Below are 13,939 nucleotides of genomic sequence, written 5' to 3' on the forward strand. Positions count from 1 at the left end.
GGTAGGGCCAAGGAGCACTCACCCCTGGGCCTAGGCACTCAAGTGCTGGCAACAGCCCACCCTGCTTGGAAGGAGCTGAGGGCTGCCTGTGAGTGTCTTGGAGTTGAGGTGGGCATGAGGAGGACTATGTCCTGGTTCTGTCTGGCAGGATGTATACATGCTGAGCACATCTTTGTGTGAAACTGTCAGGTCCCTGTGGGCCTGTGGATCTGTTTCCAGCCCTGTCTGTGTCAGTGCCCACCTGTCTGTATGCTAGACTGTGTTTATCTGTGCGAGTGTGCGTCAGTGTGCATTTGTGCATGTCAGGGCTGGTGTCTTTGTGTGTATCTGCCTGTTAATGCAGGCCCAGAGCACATGTGTCCTTGTGTGTCAGTGCTGGTGTGCGGGGATGTCTCTGTGTGCCCTTGTGTCTGTGGATCTATGTGTATCCATGTCACAAAGAGCACCTGAGTGTTTATGTCTCATTGTGGTCTTTAGTGTGCTTACCAGTGTGTGTCTGGGTTGTCCCTGTGTGTCCATGAGGAAGCCCACTCTGGGATAGAATGAGAAGGGAAAGGAAACAGGAAGATGGGAGGGGTGAGCCACTTGGGCAGGTGGCACAACAGCTTGGTTCCTCCTGCCCACTTCTGGGGCATCCTCCTTCCCTCTGCCTCCTCAGACCTTGGGGTTGGGGCTCTCCTGACTTGATTCTGAGCCCCGAGCCCCTAGTGTCCTACTTCCCTCTTCTGTCAGGATACTGTGCCTGGCTCTAGCCTCACCAGGTCCCAGCCTCTTCCCCCTCATGCTCTGCTCTGTCCACCCTCCCCAGGAACGCCAGCGCCTGGAGACCATCCTGAACCTGTGTGCCGAATACAGCCGGGCTGATGGGGGACCTGAGGCCGGGGAGCTGCCCAGCATTGGAGAGGCCACTGCAGCACTAGCCCTGGCAGGCCGGAGGCCCTCACGAGGCCTTGCAGGGGCCACTGTGGCCTCTGGGCGGAGCAACGAGGAGCCTGGAGGTGCCACCCAACGCCTATGGGAGAGCATGGAACGCTCAGATGAGGAAAATCTCAAGGAGGAGTGCAGCAGCACTGAGAGCACCCAACAGGAGGTGGGATGTGGCGGGGTGAGCAGGATGAGGGGGCTGGGGTCAGATCTGCTAGGAGGCAGAAGAGGCAGCCTTGTGTGGTGGATACTAAGTCCCAGTGAGGGGGAAGTAATTGAAGGATCAACTTCAATTGGTGTAGAAATGAGGAGGCAAGGAAGAGAGGCAGGTGTTGATGCATTTCCCAAGCTATAAATATGCTTTATGACCTGCCTTTCCTTGGAGCCCCACCCAGGCCTGGCACTCAGTGGTAAATCTTTATTCCACTTAGTTGAGCCTGTATTGTTCGCCTTGCAGGGAGGGGAATTTGCCTCCTATCTTAGTCTAGCTACCCCTTCCAAGTGCCCTGAGGAATGGGGATCCATTCTCTTAGTCTCATCCTGGAAGGTTCTAGGCTTCCTCAGCTGATGGCTTCCCTGTCCTCCAGCATGAAGATGCACCTGGCACTAAGCTCCAGGGAGAGGTGCTGGCCCTGGAAGAGGAGCGGGCTCAGGTGCTGGGGCGAGTGGAGCAGCTCAAGGTCCGCGTGAAGGAGCTGGAACAGCAGCTGCAGGAGTCAGCCCGAGAGGTAAGCCACGAGTGTCCTGGCTGGACTCTTCCCCAGGCAGAATGAAGGCCCCCAGAGTGACCTGAGTCCAGTTGCCTTGACTGGCCTTGATGTGGACCCTGGTGTTGCCCCCAGGCTGAAATGGAGCGGGCGCTGCTGCAGGGGGAAAGGGAGGCAGAGCGGGCACTGCTGCAGAAGGAGCAGAAGGCGGTAGATCAGCTGCAGGAGAAGCTGGTGACCTTGGAGACGGGCATCCAAAAGGAAAGGGACAAGGTAACCCACACCTGGCCTGGCTCAGTGCTGGGTACCAGTGGCTTGGGAGAGGAGAAATACCTTCTCCGTTGCCCCATACCCTTTACTTCATCATCCATCCTGCAGACTGGGTGGTCTCTATGCCCCTCCAGAGGCAGGAGGCCTTGTCTTCTGTGGAAGGTACCAGTGTGGAGGACACTGCCAGGGGCTGGGCTGGTGTCTGGGGTTTCCTCTCTGTGGGTCTCTGTGCTATCTCTGGGTGCCTGGGTGCCTGCCATTCTGGGCCCTTCATGGCCCTTCTAGGAAGTGCCAAAGCCCCTTCTTGTGCAGTGAGCACTGCCCGGGGGACTGGTGCTGGGTGATTCAGGTTTGGGTGCCTCCATCTGGAGAACATCTCCCTCTAAGCATGCCTCAGATGCTCAGAACCTGGTCTTTGGGAGATGGCCCTCAGGACTCTGCTTCCCCTGAGCCTTCAGGATCTGCAGCTTCCCGTCCCAGATGGTCCCAGCTCCTGCCCCTGCCCCTTTCAGATTTCGTGCCAGCCTGCAAGGGCTGCTCCATCCCACAGGGGCTGTGCCAGCCATGCCCAAGATGCGCAACAACGTGCCAAAAGCCCTGAAGTGGAGAGGGGCCATCTATTTCTGGACTTGACAGTATTATTCCAAGAATTAATTTTCCTTCTGGATTTTTTGAGAGTGTCTTCCTCCTGCCCCTCAATTTTGAAGCTCTTAAAAATTCTTTGACCTCCCCATTTTTTTTTTGAGCTTTGACTCTGGCCCCCGAAACCACACTCCCAAATTCTGTGCCAAATTAACTCCATGCTTATAAACCAGGCCTGCACTAACGCCCCCTCTAATCACTGTCCTGGGCTCTCTGCATGCCCCTAACTACCAGTGCCACCCAGGCAGGGCTGAGCCATGCCTGCTTTTGGACTAACTCCATGGGCACCTCTGTGCCCTTGGCCTCTCCCCTCTAATGCTGCCTCCTTCCTTTCTTGGTGGGGGACCCCAGGGTTTTGATCAGAAAGGAATGGGCAAGGGGCACAGCTCAACTTTACGCAATAGGGCATTGGCAGAAGTGGTACAAGGTTGGCGGAGATGCTTGGCTGAGGAGCTTCTCAGCCTGAAGAACTCCTCTTATTTTTGAAAGAACCTGGGTGCTCCTTTCACAGACTGTTGACAGTTTCCTGCATAGCAGGGAGAGGCAGGCTGTCCTCCAGCTATCTGCCTCCCTTCCCTCCAGAGCAGAGGAGTAAAGAGGTCCAGTTGTGGTGGCATGGCCTGTGGAGGGCTTGGGCAGGGGCTCTCTGCCACACAGTGGCTACCCCTCCTAGCTTTCCCCTGGGGCTTTCCAAATTCAGATACCCCAGCTAGAGGGTGGGAATGGCTGGGCCTCTCCCCCTCACCTGCCCCTGAGCCATCCAGAACATTGGGTATTGTAAAGGCTGAGTCCAAGGATGGGGAAGTGCTTGGGCCCCAGAAGCTGGCCTGATCAGGTCCTCCTCTCCAGGGATGGGGAGAGGGATGAGATGGAAGGGGGGTGGGGCCAGGGTTCAACATAGGAACTTACTCCCAGGGTGAAGCTCAGCATTTCAGAAGGAACCTGCCTAACCTCATTTCTCATTGACCTGGCATTGCCTGGAGGCCTGGACTTTGCCTTCTCTCTGGGCCCAGTTACTTGAGGTGGTGGTGGTGATGGTGGTGGTGGTGTTGGCGGTGGTGGTGGGGAAGGTTCACTTAGCTTCCCTCTCCAGTTCCCAGCCCATGGCCCCACTCTGGCTTTGGAATCAGTAATCACAGTTTCTCCTCTGCCTGTCCTTCGGAGGGGTGACTCATCAGCTCCTCCCTTTGTCCCCCTTCCTGCCCTCAGAGGTGTCATCTTGCCCCACACAGAGCCATCCACCTCCTCTCTGTACCCACTCCTGGGGCTCCTATTACCATGGCAACGGACAACTAATTGCAACCCTCATCCTGCTGAAGTTCAGCCTGCAGTGCCAGCACCCCACCCCCACCCTGGGCAGGACGGAGGGAGGCCGAGGGGGTTGGGCTGGGGTCCCCTCTGCTGCACCGCTGTAGCTTTAACATCCTCAGCTCCCGATTCACACCCAAACCCTGGATTTAACCCTTATCTCCTATCTCTACCCTTTTTCCCAGGGTTAAATTTTGGTCTCTGGACAGTGGAAGAGGGGGAGGAACAGGAACTAGAGGCTCTGTGTTTGTGATGTGGAACCAGCTGTGGCCTTGACTGGTTTGGAGAGAAAACAGAGGGCCTTTTCTTAGGACCTACCCTAACGTTTCTACTGCAAGGGACTCCAAGAGACCAAAATTTCTGCCTGGGACCCACACCTCTGCCTGTGTTACACCATGTCTTGCACCTCTGAGTCCTGTGTCTCCCACTCTTCACCTCTTCCCTCCTGTTTTCCCTTTCTACTCTTCTTTCTCCTCTCCCGGTTGTTCTCTTTTATTCCTCGCCCCTTTTTCGCTTCCCCCTCACCCCCATTTCTGCTCGCCCTTTCTCTCTCTCCCGCCCCTGCCACCCCTCCCATTGCTGCTGCTGCCTGCCGGGCCGGAGTTGAGGAGTGTGTGTTCTGTTTCTCCCTTGTGCCCCGCCCTCTCCCTCCCCCTCCCGCCGACCAGGAGAGGGCGGAGCTGGCCGCGGGACGGAGGCACCTGGAGGCCCGCCAGGCGCTCTACGCTGAGCTCCAGACGCAGCTCGATAACTGCCCCGAGTCAGTGCGGGAACAGTTACAGGAGCAGCTGAGAAGGGTCAGTTTCACCAGCTCCCCTTCCCCGGCCCCCGGGGGCCACCCGCCCAGAAGAGAGGAGAACGGTGGGACGGGACCACCTGGGCCCTGCAGTACCTGCTGGACACCAGGGTTGGTGCTGTGGCTTGGAGGGGACAGGGAAGGATGGGGGAGGTGTTGATTTTCTCCTTTCTGCTACTCCAGACAGTGATGCCCACGAAAGGGGCAAAGCTAAGCAGAGGAAAGGGGGTTGGGTGGGGGCAGGTCCCTTCCCCTATTTCCCTGGGTCCAGCCCCCAGGCCCCCTTCCAGGCCCTGAGTGGTATTTCCAGCACCACCCAACCCCCTTTGTCACTGTCGTTCAAGGAGGCAGAGGCCCTGGAGACTGAGACAAAGCTCTTTGAGGACTTGGAGTTCCAGCAGTTGGAGCGGGAGAGCCGCGTGGAGGAAGAACGTGAGCTGGCAGGCCAGGGGCTGCTCCGGAGCAAGGCTGAGTTGCTCCGCAGCATCACAAAGAGGAAGGTGTGCCCCACCCCATTCCCTGCTGCATGGTACCCAGTGCCGGGTGGGGGTTGGAGACCAATGACCTGGGTTTGAATCTCCGTTGATGACCTCATGATAGTTAACTTCACCTTTGTGAGCCTCAGTTTTCTCATCTGTAAAATGAGAACAATAGCAGGCTGTTGTGAGAATTAAACAAGATGATATAAGCAAAGGCAGCATAGGATATGATCATAGTGAGCACTCACGAACCATAGCCAACCATAACGTAGCCATAATTCTTAAGTCCTGACTCCCCTCAGTGTTCCAGTGGAAAGTGGATTGGCCTCACATTTGAAGCTGGACACTGGCTGGGCAGGGAAGTGAAAGATGGAGATGGAGGAGGAGGAGGCTTGTTCCTGCCTTTGTAGAGCTCTCTGACTGATGGAAGTGCTGAGACACATACAGAGACCTGAGATCTGGATATTACAGCCTGCCAGGGGTCCTAGAAAGGGCATCACATGGGTTTCAGCCCTGACTCAGCTGAGCCATAAAACAAGGGGATTGGGTATCATATCCTGGCCAGCTCTGGAGCCCCAGGTGCTATGATTATCTGCTCCTGATCCCAGCCGGATCAAGACAGGGTGATGGGGCAGAGGTGTGTGTGTGTGTGGGGGGGGGGAGTAAAATTGGGAGTAGTCTTGTGTTAAGCAAGGGTTAGGAAGATGTCGGGGAGGAGAATGGGAAGGATGGCCCAGGCGGCTCACACACCCGTGGCTGACACTTGCATGTCTGTGCACATACATGCATGCATGTGCAGTTTGCCTGGCTAGGAGATGAGGGCAGTGAGATCAGGGGAGGGGTCTCAGGAAGTGGTGAGTTGGGGGCTTGACGGCTAGCCTGGGTTTGGTGGTAAGAAGGGAGCTGCTGGACCTCCTCCTGAGTCCAGATCCCTTGCTTCTCTCCCTGAGCTGCTCTGCCTTATGAGTGCATCCATTTCCAGATGTGAGGCAGATGAAAGGATGGAAGAAAATGAGCATTTCCCAAGCATGTGGATGTGTGCCAGGAGGCTTTCTTGGGTTGTCTCATGCTGACCTTAGGATGGTCTCACAAGGCTGGCACTCTTTTTTTTTTTTTTGTGAGGGAGATCAGCCCTGAGCTAACATCCGTGCTAATCCTCTTCTTTTTGCTGAGGGAGACCAGCTCTGAGCTAACATCTACTGCCAATCCTTCTCCTATTTTTTTCTTCCCCAGAGCCCCAGTAGATAGTTGCATGTCATAGTTGCACATCCTTCTAGTTGCTGTATGTGGGATGCAGCCTCAGCACGGCTGGAGAAGCGGTGCATCGGTGCGCACCCGGGATCCGAACCTGGGCTGCCAGTAGCAGCGCGCGTGCACTTAAACGCTAAGCCACCTGGCCGGCCCCAAGGCCGGCACTCTTATCCTCATTTTAGCTACGCGGAAACAAGGGCTCAGAGAAGCAACATATTTGCCCCAAAATTCCCAGCTTATAAGCTTCAGAGTCACAATTGGAACTCAGGCCTGCCTGGCCCCAAAGCCCGTGTTCCTTCCACTGTCCTGCACTGGGGCTGGGGGCTGGCAGTTCTCCAGCCTCTTTCTCTTTCCTTCTGGAGAGAACGCAACAGGGAGCCTTAGATCACCTAATCCCGTCCCTTCGAGGTCCTGGTGAGTATAAGCTCCAGGGAGTTCAGGAGGGGTTGGCACTATTGGACTCCTATTTCTTCCTCCCCATGCCCACCCTGGCCCCTAGGAGCTCAGCTGCTGGGACCCCGGGGTCACATACTTCCCTGTGCTGCTCCTCTTGAGCCTTGCTCAGCTTCCATTCCCTGCTCCCCAGTGTCCCACCCGCCCCAGGCTCCCCTCTCCACTCTGCTCTGGTTCAAAGTGGTTCAGAGTATGACTTTGAAGTCTAGTTCTAATCCTAGCTCTACCACTTACTAGCTAAGATACCTTAGCTCCTAAATATGTCAGTGTTCTTATCAGTAAAATAAGCATAAAGACATCTGGCTCATAATAGGGTTAAATGTGGTAACAAATGCAAAGCATTTAGCAGAGTTCTTGGGTCCTAACAGGTTCCCAGTAAATAGCAGATCTTGCTGTGAGGATTACTGCCTGGTCTGCTTTAGTCTTTACTTGGGCTGACCCCAGTTTTAGGACAGCTCCCTTCTTCCCCACCTCCTCTCCTATGTCTTGTTCTTAAAGGTAGTGGTTTAAGGCTGCCTCTTTCAGGAAGCCCTCCTGGGATTAACCCAGCGCATTTCCTCCAGCCCCCATCCTTCTCTCTCACTTATTATCTTTTCATTTCCTTTTAGCACATCATTGTTGAGCCAGGCACTGAGCTAAACTATATTGGGGATATGGAGACAGACACTGGCCCTGCCCTTGGATCTGACAGCCTGGGTGGGGTGGTGGTAATGGAGATATATATTCACAAGTTAACAATAAAACAAGGCAAATGGTGATACAGAATAATTTGAGCGCAGAGGAAGGAGCAAAGAAATTGGTGATCAAGAAAGATGTTGGAGAGAAGATAGCATCCGGTCTGGTCTTGGAGGATAAGTAAGCTCTTGAGGAGTGAAGACAGGGACATCCTGGGCTAAGGGAACAGAATAAGAGAGGCCTGGAAGTGTGCAGCAGCACAGCTGAGCGTCCAACACGGCCAAGCTGAGAGCATGGAGGGCTCAGGTTGGGAGGGGAGCTGGACAGTGTAGGCCCAGTTCCAGGAGTCCTTGAATGCCGGCTTAGGAGTTGATGCTTCATCTTATGAGTAATGAGGAGTCACTGAAAGATTTTGAAGAGAGGAGTGATCTAACCTTACTTGTGGAGTTTTTTTTTTTTTTTTTTTGTGAGGAAGACCAGCCCTGAGCTAACATCTGATGCCAATCCTCTTCTTTTTTTCTGAGGAAGCTTGGCCCTGAGCTAACATCCGTGCCCATCTTCCTCCTCTTTATATGGGACGCTGCCACAGCATGGCCTGACAAGCAATGTGTTGGTGCGCGCCCGGGATCCGAACCGGTGAACCCTGGGCCGCCGCAGCCGAGGGCGCGCACTTAACCGCTTGCGTTACTTGTGGATTTTTAAACAATTATTCAAGTAATATATATTCTTTTCAGAAAGATTAGAAAATTCAGATAAGCAAGCAACTGAAAACAAACCTCAAAGGCCATTTTAGGAAGCTATTTTGGCAGTGTGGAGTGGATCAGAACGTGGAGAGAGTGAGAGCAGGAGGCTTGTGAACAAGTCCAGACTGGGAAAGCAGAGGACCTGGATTTGAGTGGTGGCAGTGAGGGTGGGATCGGGGAATGGGGCAAATGGAGAACTGTTTAGTGTATCCAGGATTCTGGACGTGTGGACTGTCAGGGTGGGGAGGGAGATTTGGGGACTTGGGTTCTGGCTGGTGTGCCTGGTGGCACAGGAGTCACTGGTCGAGGGAGGAGTGAGGGAGGGAGCTGACCATAGCAACCTTAGTTTTCCTGGGGAGAGTTGAGGCCAGCAGAATAGCTGATTGATTCCCTTCACCCAAGCCCAGGGTCTCTGGGCAGGACAGACAGCCAGGCCTCACCTTGGGCTCAGCCCTGTCTCTCCAGGGCCCGACTGACCACCACCACCATCTCCTCCAGGAGCGCCTGGCAGTCCTGGACAGTCAGGCTGGGCAGATCCGGGCCCAGGCCGTGCAAGAGTCGGAGCGCCTGGCCCGGGACAAGAATGCCTCCCTGCAGCTGCTGCAGAAGGTAGCCCCAGTCAGGTTGGGCTGGGGGATTAGGGTTGGGGAGGGGGTGGGGGAGTGGGAGATGAGTGCAGATGGGTTGGGCTGGAGATTTGCTAGCCAAGTGGGATCCCCCTTCATTTGGTCTTCTCCCTTGCCATCACTCCCACTCCTTTCTGACTCTCTTCCACTTTGGGCTTGCAGGAGAAGGAGAAACTGACTATGTTGGAAAGAAGATACCAGTCACTCACAGGGGGCAGGCCTTTCCCAAAGACCACACCCACCCTCAAAGAGGTAATGTGGTTGGGTCAGCCCCAGCTTCAGGCCCAAGGTGTCTCCTGGGAGGCTCTGGAGCAACACATGGCATCTTTACCCAAATGGCGGAGGTTGAGTATGGGGATGTTTTCCTGAACTGGCGAGATTTGAGTAGGAATGGCCCTGAGGTCTGGGATTTGATCCTCTATGGCTACCAGCTTCTTCTTTTCAGTTACCTTGCTTACTCCCAGGAGCCCACTGATGTTACCATTTTGGGTGATTGAATACATTTGGAGGATTCAGGAGGCAGGGGTGGGGGGGAGGAGCAGCTCAGAGGTTTGGTGAGGGTCAGGGCTAGGCAGACTCACTTGAGGGGGAGGAGAGGGATCTAGGGGTCCTGATCTGGGAGCTCCCTGGGCTTTGGTCTGGAACTAAGCTCTTGGCTCAGAAGTGAGCATTGAAGTCCCTTAAGCTGTTCTTTCCTAAGTCTTTGCATGCCTGGTGTGTGAGGTCTAACTAGCCCAGTTTCCTGAGCTCTTTCCCTTCCTCCTTGCCTCACTGCACAAGCAATTTAGGCCTGGGGTGGGGTGGCTGGGCTAAGTGTGAGGAGTGAGGCCCCTCATCATGTACCCTCTCTGTAGGCTGAACTGCTCATCTCCGAGTCCTCAGAGATGGGGCTGGGGACTGTGGCTCTAGGCCCGTTCCCAGGGTCTTCTCAGGCTGGAGCCTCCTCTGTCTCCTTAACCCCACCTGCTTCCACTCAGCTCTGCCCCAAAGCACAAGAGGTAATCACAGCTAACTGCCTGCTCTGCTGTGCCCACTGCCCGTCTGCCTGCTTGCTGAGCTCTTGCCTACAGCGCCTCCAAAAGGGCCCTGATGAAGGGCGTGTAGCAACAATCCTTTGGCCAGAGTTTGTGCGAGTTGGAGTGAGTGTGCTGTCCTGCTGTTCCATAGAGTGCCTGGGCAGCCCATGCAAAATCAGCATCAATTTGCCTAATAATTTGCATGTATTCTGCTTGCCATTCATCAGTTCTCACAACACACTGGACCCTCTAGCTCATTTTCCTTTTCCGTGACCCCTGGTGGACAGTCGGCCTCTGGAGCTAGGCCAGGATGGGCTCCCCCTGGATAGGGCAGGCTTAGGATCCTGTGCTTTGATTCAGCATGCACTTTGGATGCCTACCGTGCCCCCAATACCTAGATAAGCTCAGGGTTCTAAGGTTATGCTCAGGGAATATGACAGTCTGTGTCCTCCCAACCCACAATGTAATGTGCTATCATCTTTCCAAGTACTAACCCTTGGGCGGTGGGCCTGTTTTTCTGCCTGGGCTTTTAGTTGCTCCCTGCTAAGGTCTCTTTCTCAGAACACATCTTACTCAGGCCCTAGTGGTGTTTCCATCCCCACCCCTCTAGCTCCTGCCCGGCAGATGGGATATGAGGGGACCCTCGGGAAAGGTGTGATTGGTGCTCAATGCTGCATGTGTGTGCCCCGTTGGGGATGCCCAAGGTGTTGGAGACAGACGAGTTCTCTGGCAGCTGGGTCCTGATCCTTGGTGGACTCTTAGAAGGCCCTCCCTAGGCTTCTTCCCCTTCCCCTGCCCAGGGCAAACCCAGGGATGGGCCTTCAGGGTATGCCTGGGGCAGGGCCTGGATGCCAAGGCAGCCTCAAAAGTGGAGGTCAAGAAGAGCCTTCAGATAGTCAGTTCTGCCTGCCCTTTTCTGGTCCTCTCCTTCCCCCCGCAGCCATCTTTGGCCACAGTGGGCAGCTGAGCTCCCCACCCCTGCTCTGGATTTTGTATTGAATGGAGTGATGGCCCTATGGCATGGAGTGTGGGTGTTGGGTACCTGGTCGAACCCTATTAACCTCTTCTCTGCCCATCCCTCCCCCTCTCACCGGGCACCCTAGGAGTATGTGAGCCTGGCAGAGGTTCTCCAGCTGTGCTCCTGCTTGGACCCTTATGCTTCTGCCACCTCCCCCAGCGTGCTCGCCCAGCCCCTGCCTGACAGTGAGGTACCAGCCACCGAGTGAGCCCACCTGTGCCTAAGGGCCTACTTGTAAATGTCCTAGATTGCCCCTCAGGCCTGGGTGGGGGTCGGGGGGACAGCAGATCTGTCTTCAGCAGTGAGGGAGAAGGGCAGCGGGCATAAGGGGATTTGGGAGTGGTTCCCTCTCTTCTCCATTACTTGGGAGCTCTCTTCAGCTCCTGATGGCTCAAGGAGGAGCAGGCCTTCTGCTCTAGCATGAGGGCATCGTGCTCAGAAGACTCTGGTTTTCCGGGTTCCGCAAGCCTCCTCTGCTCTGTGCTTCCTACTCTTACCCTTCCCTTGCCCATGGGCAGGGCCATCTCTTGGGTTCCAGTCCCATTAATCTCTTGTATTCCCTCCTGCGTCCCGGCCTTCCCCCAAGTACGTGACGCTTGAGCAGCTAAAGGCGATGTGGGGCACCTCGCCCGTGCCCACAGCCCCTGCGCCAGGCCTGCCTCTCTGGGCCTCTGCCTCCAGGGACCTGGTTCCCACCACCTGCCTTCCTCCCGTGCTGCCCTCTTCCTCCTCCTTCGCTTCTATCACGCCTTCACCCAAGGTTGGTGGTCTGTGTGTTCCTGCCACCCCTGGCCCACGACTGGTGTGGCTCTGTCTGTGTGTGTTTTGCCCCTGCTCACCCGGCTTCTCAGCTCTAGGCCAGCTCCAGGGGAGTGCTCAGTGCCTGTGGGCTCTGGCTGGCTGGCATCATGGTCGGCATAGCACATCTGTGGTCTGGGAGTTGTGTCCTGACTGTTTCTCTTTCCCTTAGCACATTCACAGCAACTGTTTTTCTCTTCCTTCTCTTTATGCTCTCCTTTCTCCCTTCCTTCCCTTCTTCCCTCACCTTCCTGTCTGTTTCCCTGATAATGGCCTTCCTTTACCCTTCCTCCAACTTTCCCCTTCCTTCTCCCTTTTCTTCCTTTTTCCTCCCTTGCCTTTCCCCCCATTTCCTGACCTTTCCTCTTCATCCTTCTCCTCCTGTACCCTGTCCCCTTCCCCATGCCCCCCCTCCAGATGGAGAAGCTGCTGCTCCCTGCTGTAGACTTAGAGCAGTGGTACCAGGAGCTGATGGCCGGGCTGGGGACTGGCCCCACTACAGCCTCCCCTTGCTCCTCCCCCCCGCCTCTGCCTGCCAAAGCTTCCCGTCAGCTGCAGGTAACCCCTTCCTTCACTGACCATCCGTCTCCAGTCCCTGTTCCTCTCTGCTCTGGGCATCTCCTGCCCATCTGTCAGCCACTCGGTGCCACCTTAGATGGTAGGGGAGTCAGGCCAGCCAGGACAGCAAGGGGTCTCTGGACCCTGAGAGGGCAATGAGAGTCTCCTCATGGGCAGCCATTCTGGCACTTTGGACAGCTGGAGTCCAAGGGTGGCATGATTGACTGTCCAATGGAAGGGTGTTTGGGAGCAGTGGTCAGGTTGGGATCTCTTTGGTCCCTTGTGCTAGACTAGACTGTGGCTCTGTTCTGTCCTTGGCAGCCCTCAACCCCAGAGTTTTTCACTCAGTCTGGGGGCCTGACACACTCTTGAGCCTGTTGCAGCTGGAACTAGTGTGTCCTGGGAGAACTGCCAGCATTTTGCTCTCCTAGTCTCCCTGGGTGACACTTGGAGGCAGGACGGAGGGGAACAAAGACTTTGAAGTGATAGCCCTGAGGACGTGCCCAAGCCTCATCAGAGTTGCCATGGAGGGCCTGGGCCTACTTGAGCCTACAGCAAGCTGCTGACCATGGGGTGGAGAAAGAATATTCAGGTAGTCTTTTCCCACTAGTTCCACTCCACTGACCTGCTTTGGTGCCTAAGACCCCACCATTCAAGATTCACTCCTTGAGTGAAGGTATTGCACCTCTAAGACTGTGATCTCAGCTAAGACTCCATATTCCCTTTGGGAGGAGTTTGATTCATATAACATGTGTGGCTCCTCTACTTTGTGCCCAGCTGGTTAGAGATTTTTACATGTTTTGATTCATTTAATCATCACCACAGGCCTTTGAGGTAAAGTTAACTCTTGCTTTACAGATCAAACTGAGGCTCAGAGAAGATAAGTAATCTCCCCAAGGCCACACAACTAGGAAGTAGCAGAGCCTGCGCGGAGAGTCAGGTTCTTGACTCCAAAGCTCATATTCACCAAACATTAGTGCTGTGAAGGAGGTTGGCAATTATTTAGTCTAGCCCTACCCCCTCCTTTTGCAGATAAGGAAGCCAAGGCCCAGAGCGGGGAGGTGCGTGGCCCAAGGTCACACAGCCTGTTAGTGGCACAGCTGGGACCAGAGGGAACCCCAGCCTCCAGGTGATCTCCTGTACAGCTCTGCTCTACTGATGTTAACTCCTCGTGTGGGTCGGTTTACAAGGTCCTTTCTAAGATGCAGAGTTAAACCAGGGATTAGCCTAAGAAGGAACAGCCTGGAAAGGAGGCTTGGCAGCTGCCAATAACATCTGCCTATTGGGCTGGGCGAGGAGGCTCAATGCTGTTGTCAGCTAGAGACAGAAGCCTCAGAGGTCTGGTGCCAGGGCAGTACCTTAGATCACAGCCAGCCTAGGTGACATGGGGGTGGTGGCCAGTGGGGGAGCTGGAATTCACCAGGCAGTGTCTCTTCCCTCCAGGTTTACCGCTCCAAGATGGATGGTGAGGCCACCAGCCCCTTGCCCCGGACCCGCAGTGGCCCCCTCCCCTCTTCCTCTGGCTCTTCCTCCTCCTCCTCCCAGCTCAGCGTGGCTACCTTGGGCCGTAGCCCCTCCCCAAAGGTCTGAGGACAGTGGGTGGGCTGCTTGTGTGGCAGGGTGGTGGTGGTAGGGGGATGGAGACTGCTATACTCAGGAGAGGCCAAAGCCACCC

At 55.4% G+C, this 13,939-nt stretch overlaps 1 protein-coding gene across 1 annotated transcript in view; it reads left to right on the forward strand.

Annotated features, from left to right (window-relative positions):
• PHLDB1 (pleckstrin homology like domain family B member 1) overlaps positions 1-13,939 on the forward strand; it is a 45,577-nt gene that overhangs the window by 18,358 nt on the left and 13,280 nt on the right. Inside the window, 10 exon segments of the mRNA XM_087433793.1 lie at positions 809-1,090; positions 1,512-1,652; positions 1,767-1,904; positions 4,520-4,727; positions 4,730-4,758; positions 4,992-5,147; positions 8,747-8,857; positions 9,037-9,126; positions 10,994-11,098; positions 13,708-13,848. Coding sequence (XP_087289919.1) covers positions 809-1,090; positions 1,512-1,652; positions 1,767-1,904; positions 4,520-4,727; positions 4,730-4,758; positions 4,992-5,147; positions 8,747-8,857; positions 9,037-9,126; positions 10,994-11,098; positions 13,708-13,848 — 1,401 coding nt within the window.

This window comes from Ceratotherium simum, chromosome 7 (assembly GCF_057802395.1).
Source record: "Ceratotherium simum simum isolate JZ-2026a chromosome 7, ASM5780239v1, whole genome shotgun sequence".
NCBI classification, from domain to species: domain Eukaryota; kingdom Metazoa; phylum Chordata; class Mammalia; order Perissodactyla; family Rhinocerotidae; genus Ceratotherium; species Ceratotherium simum.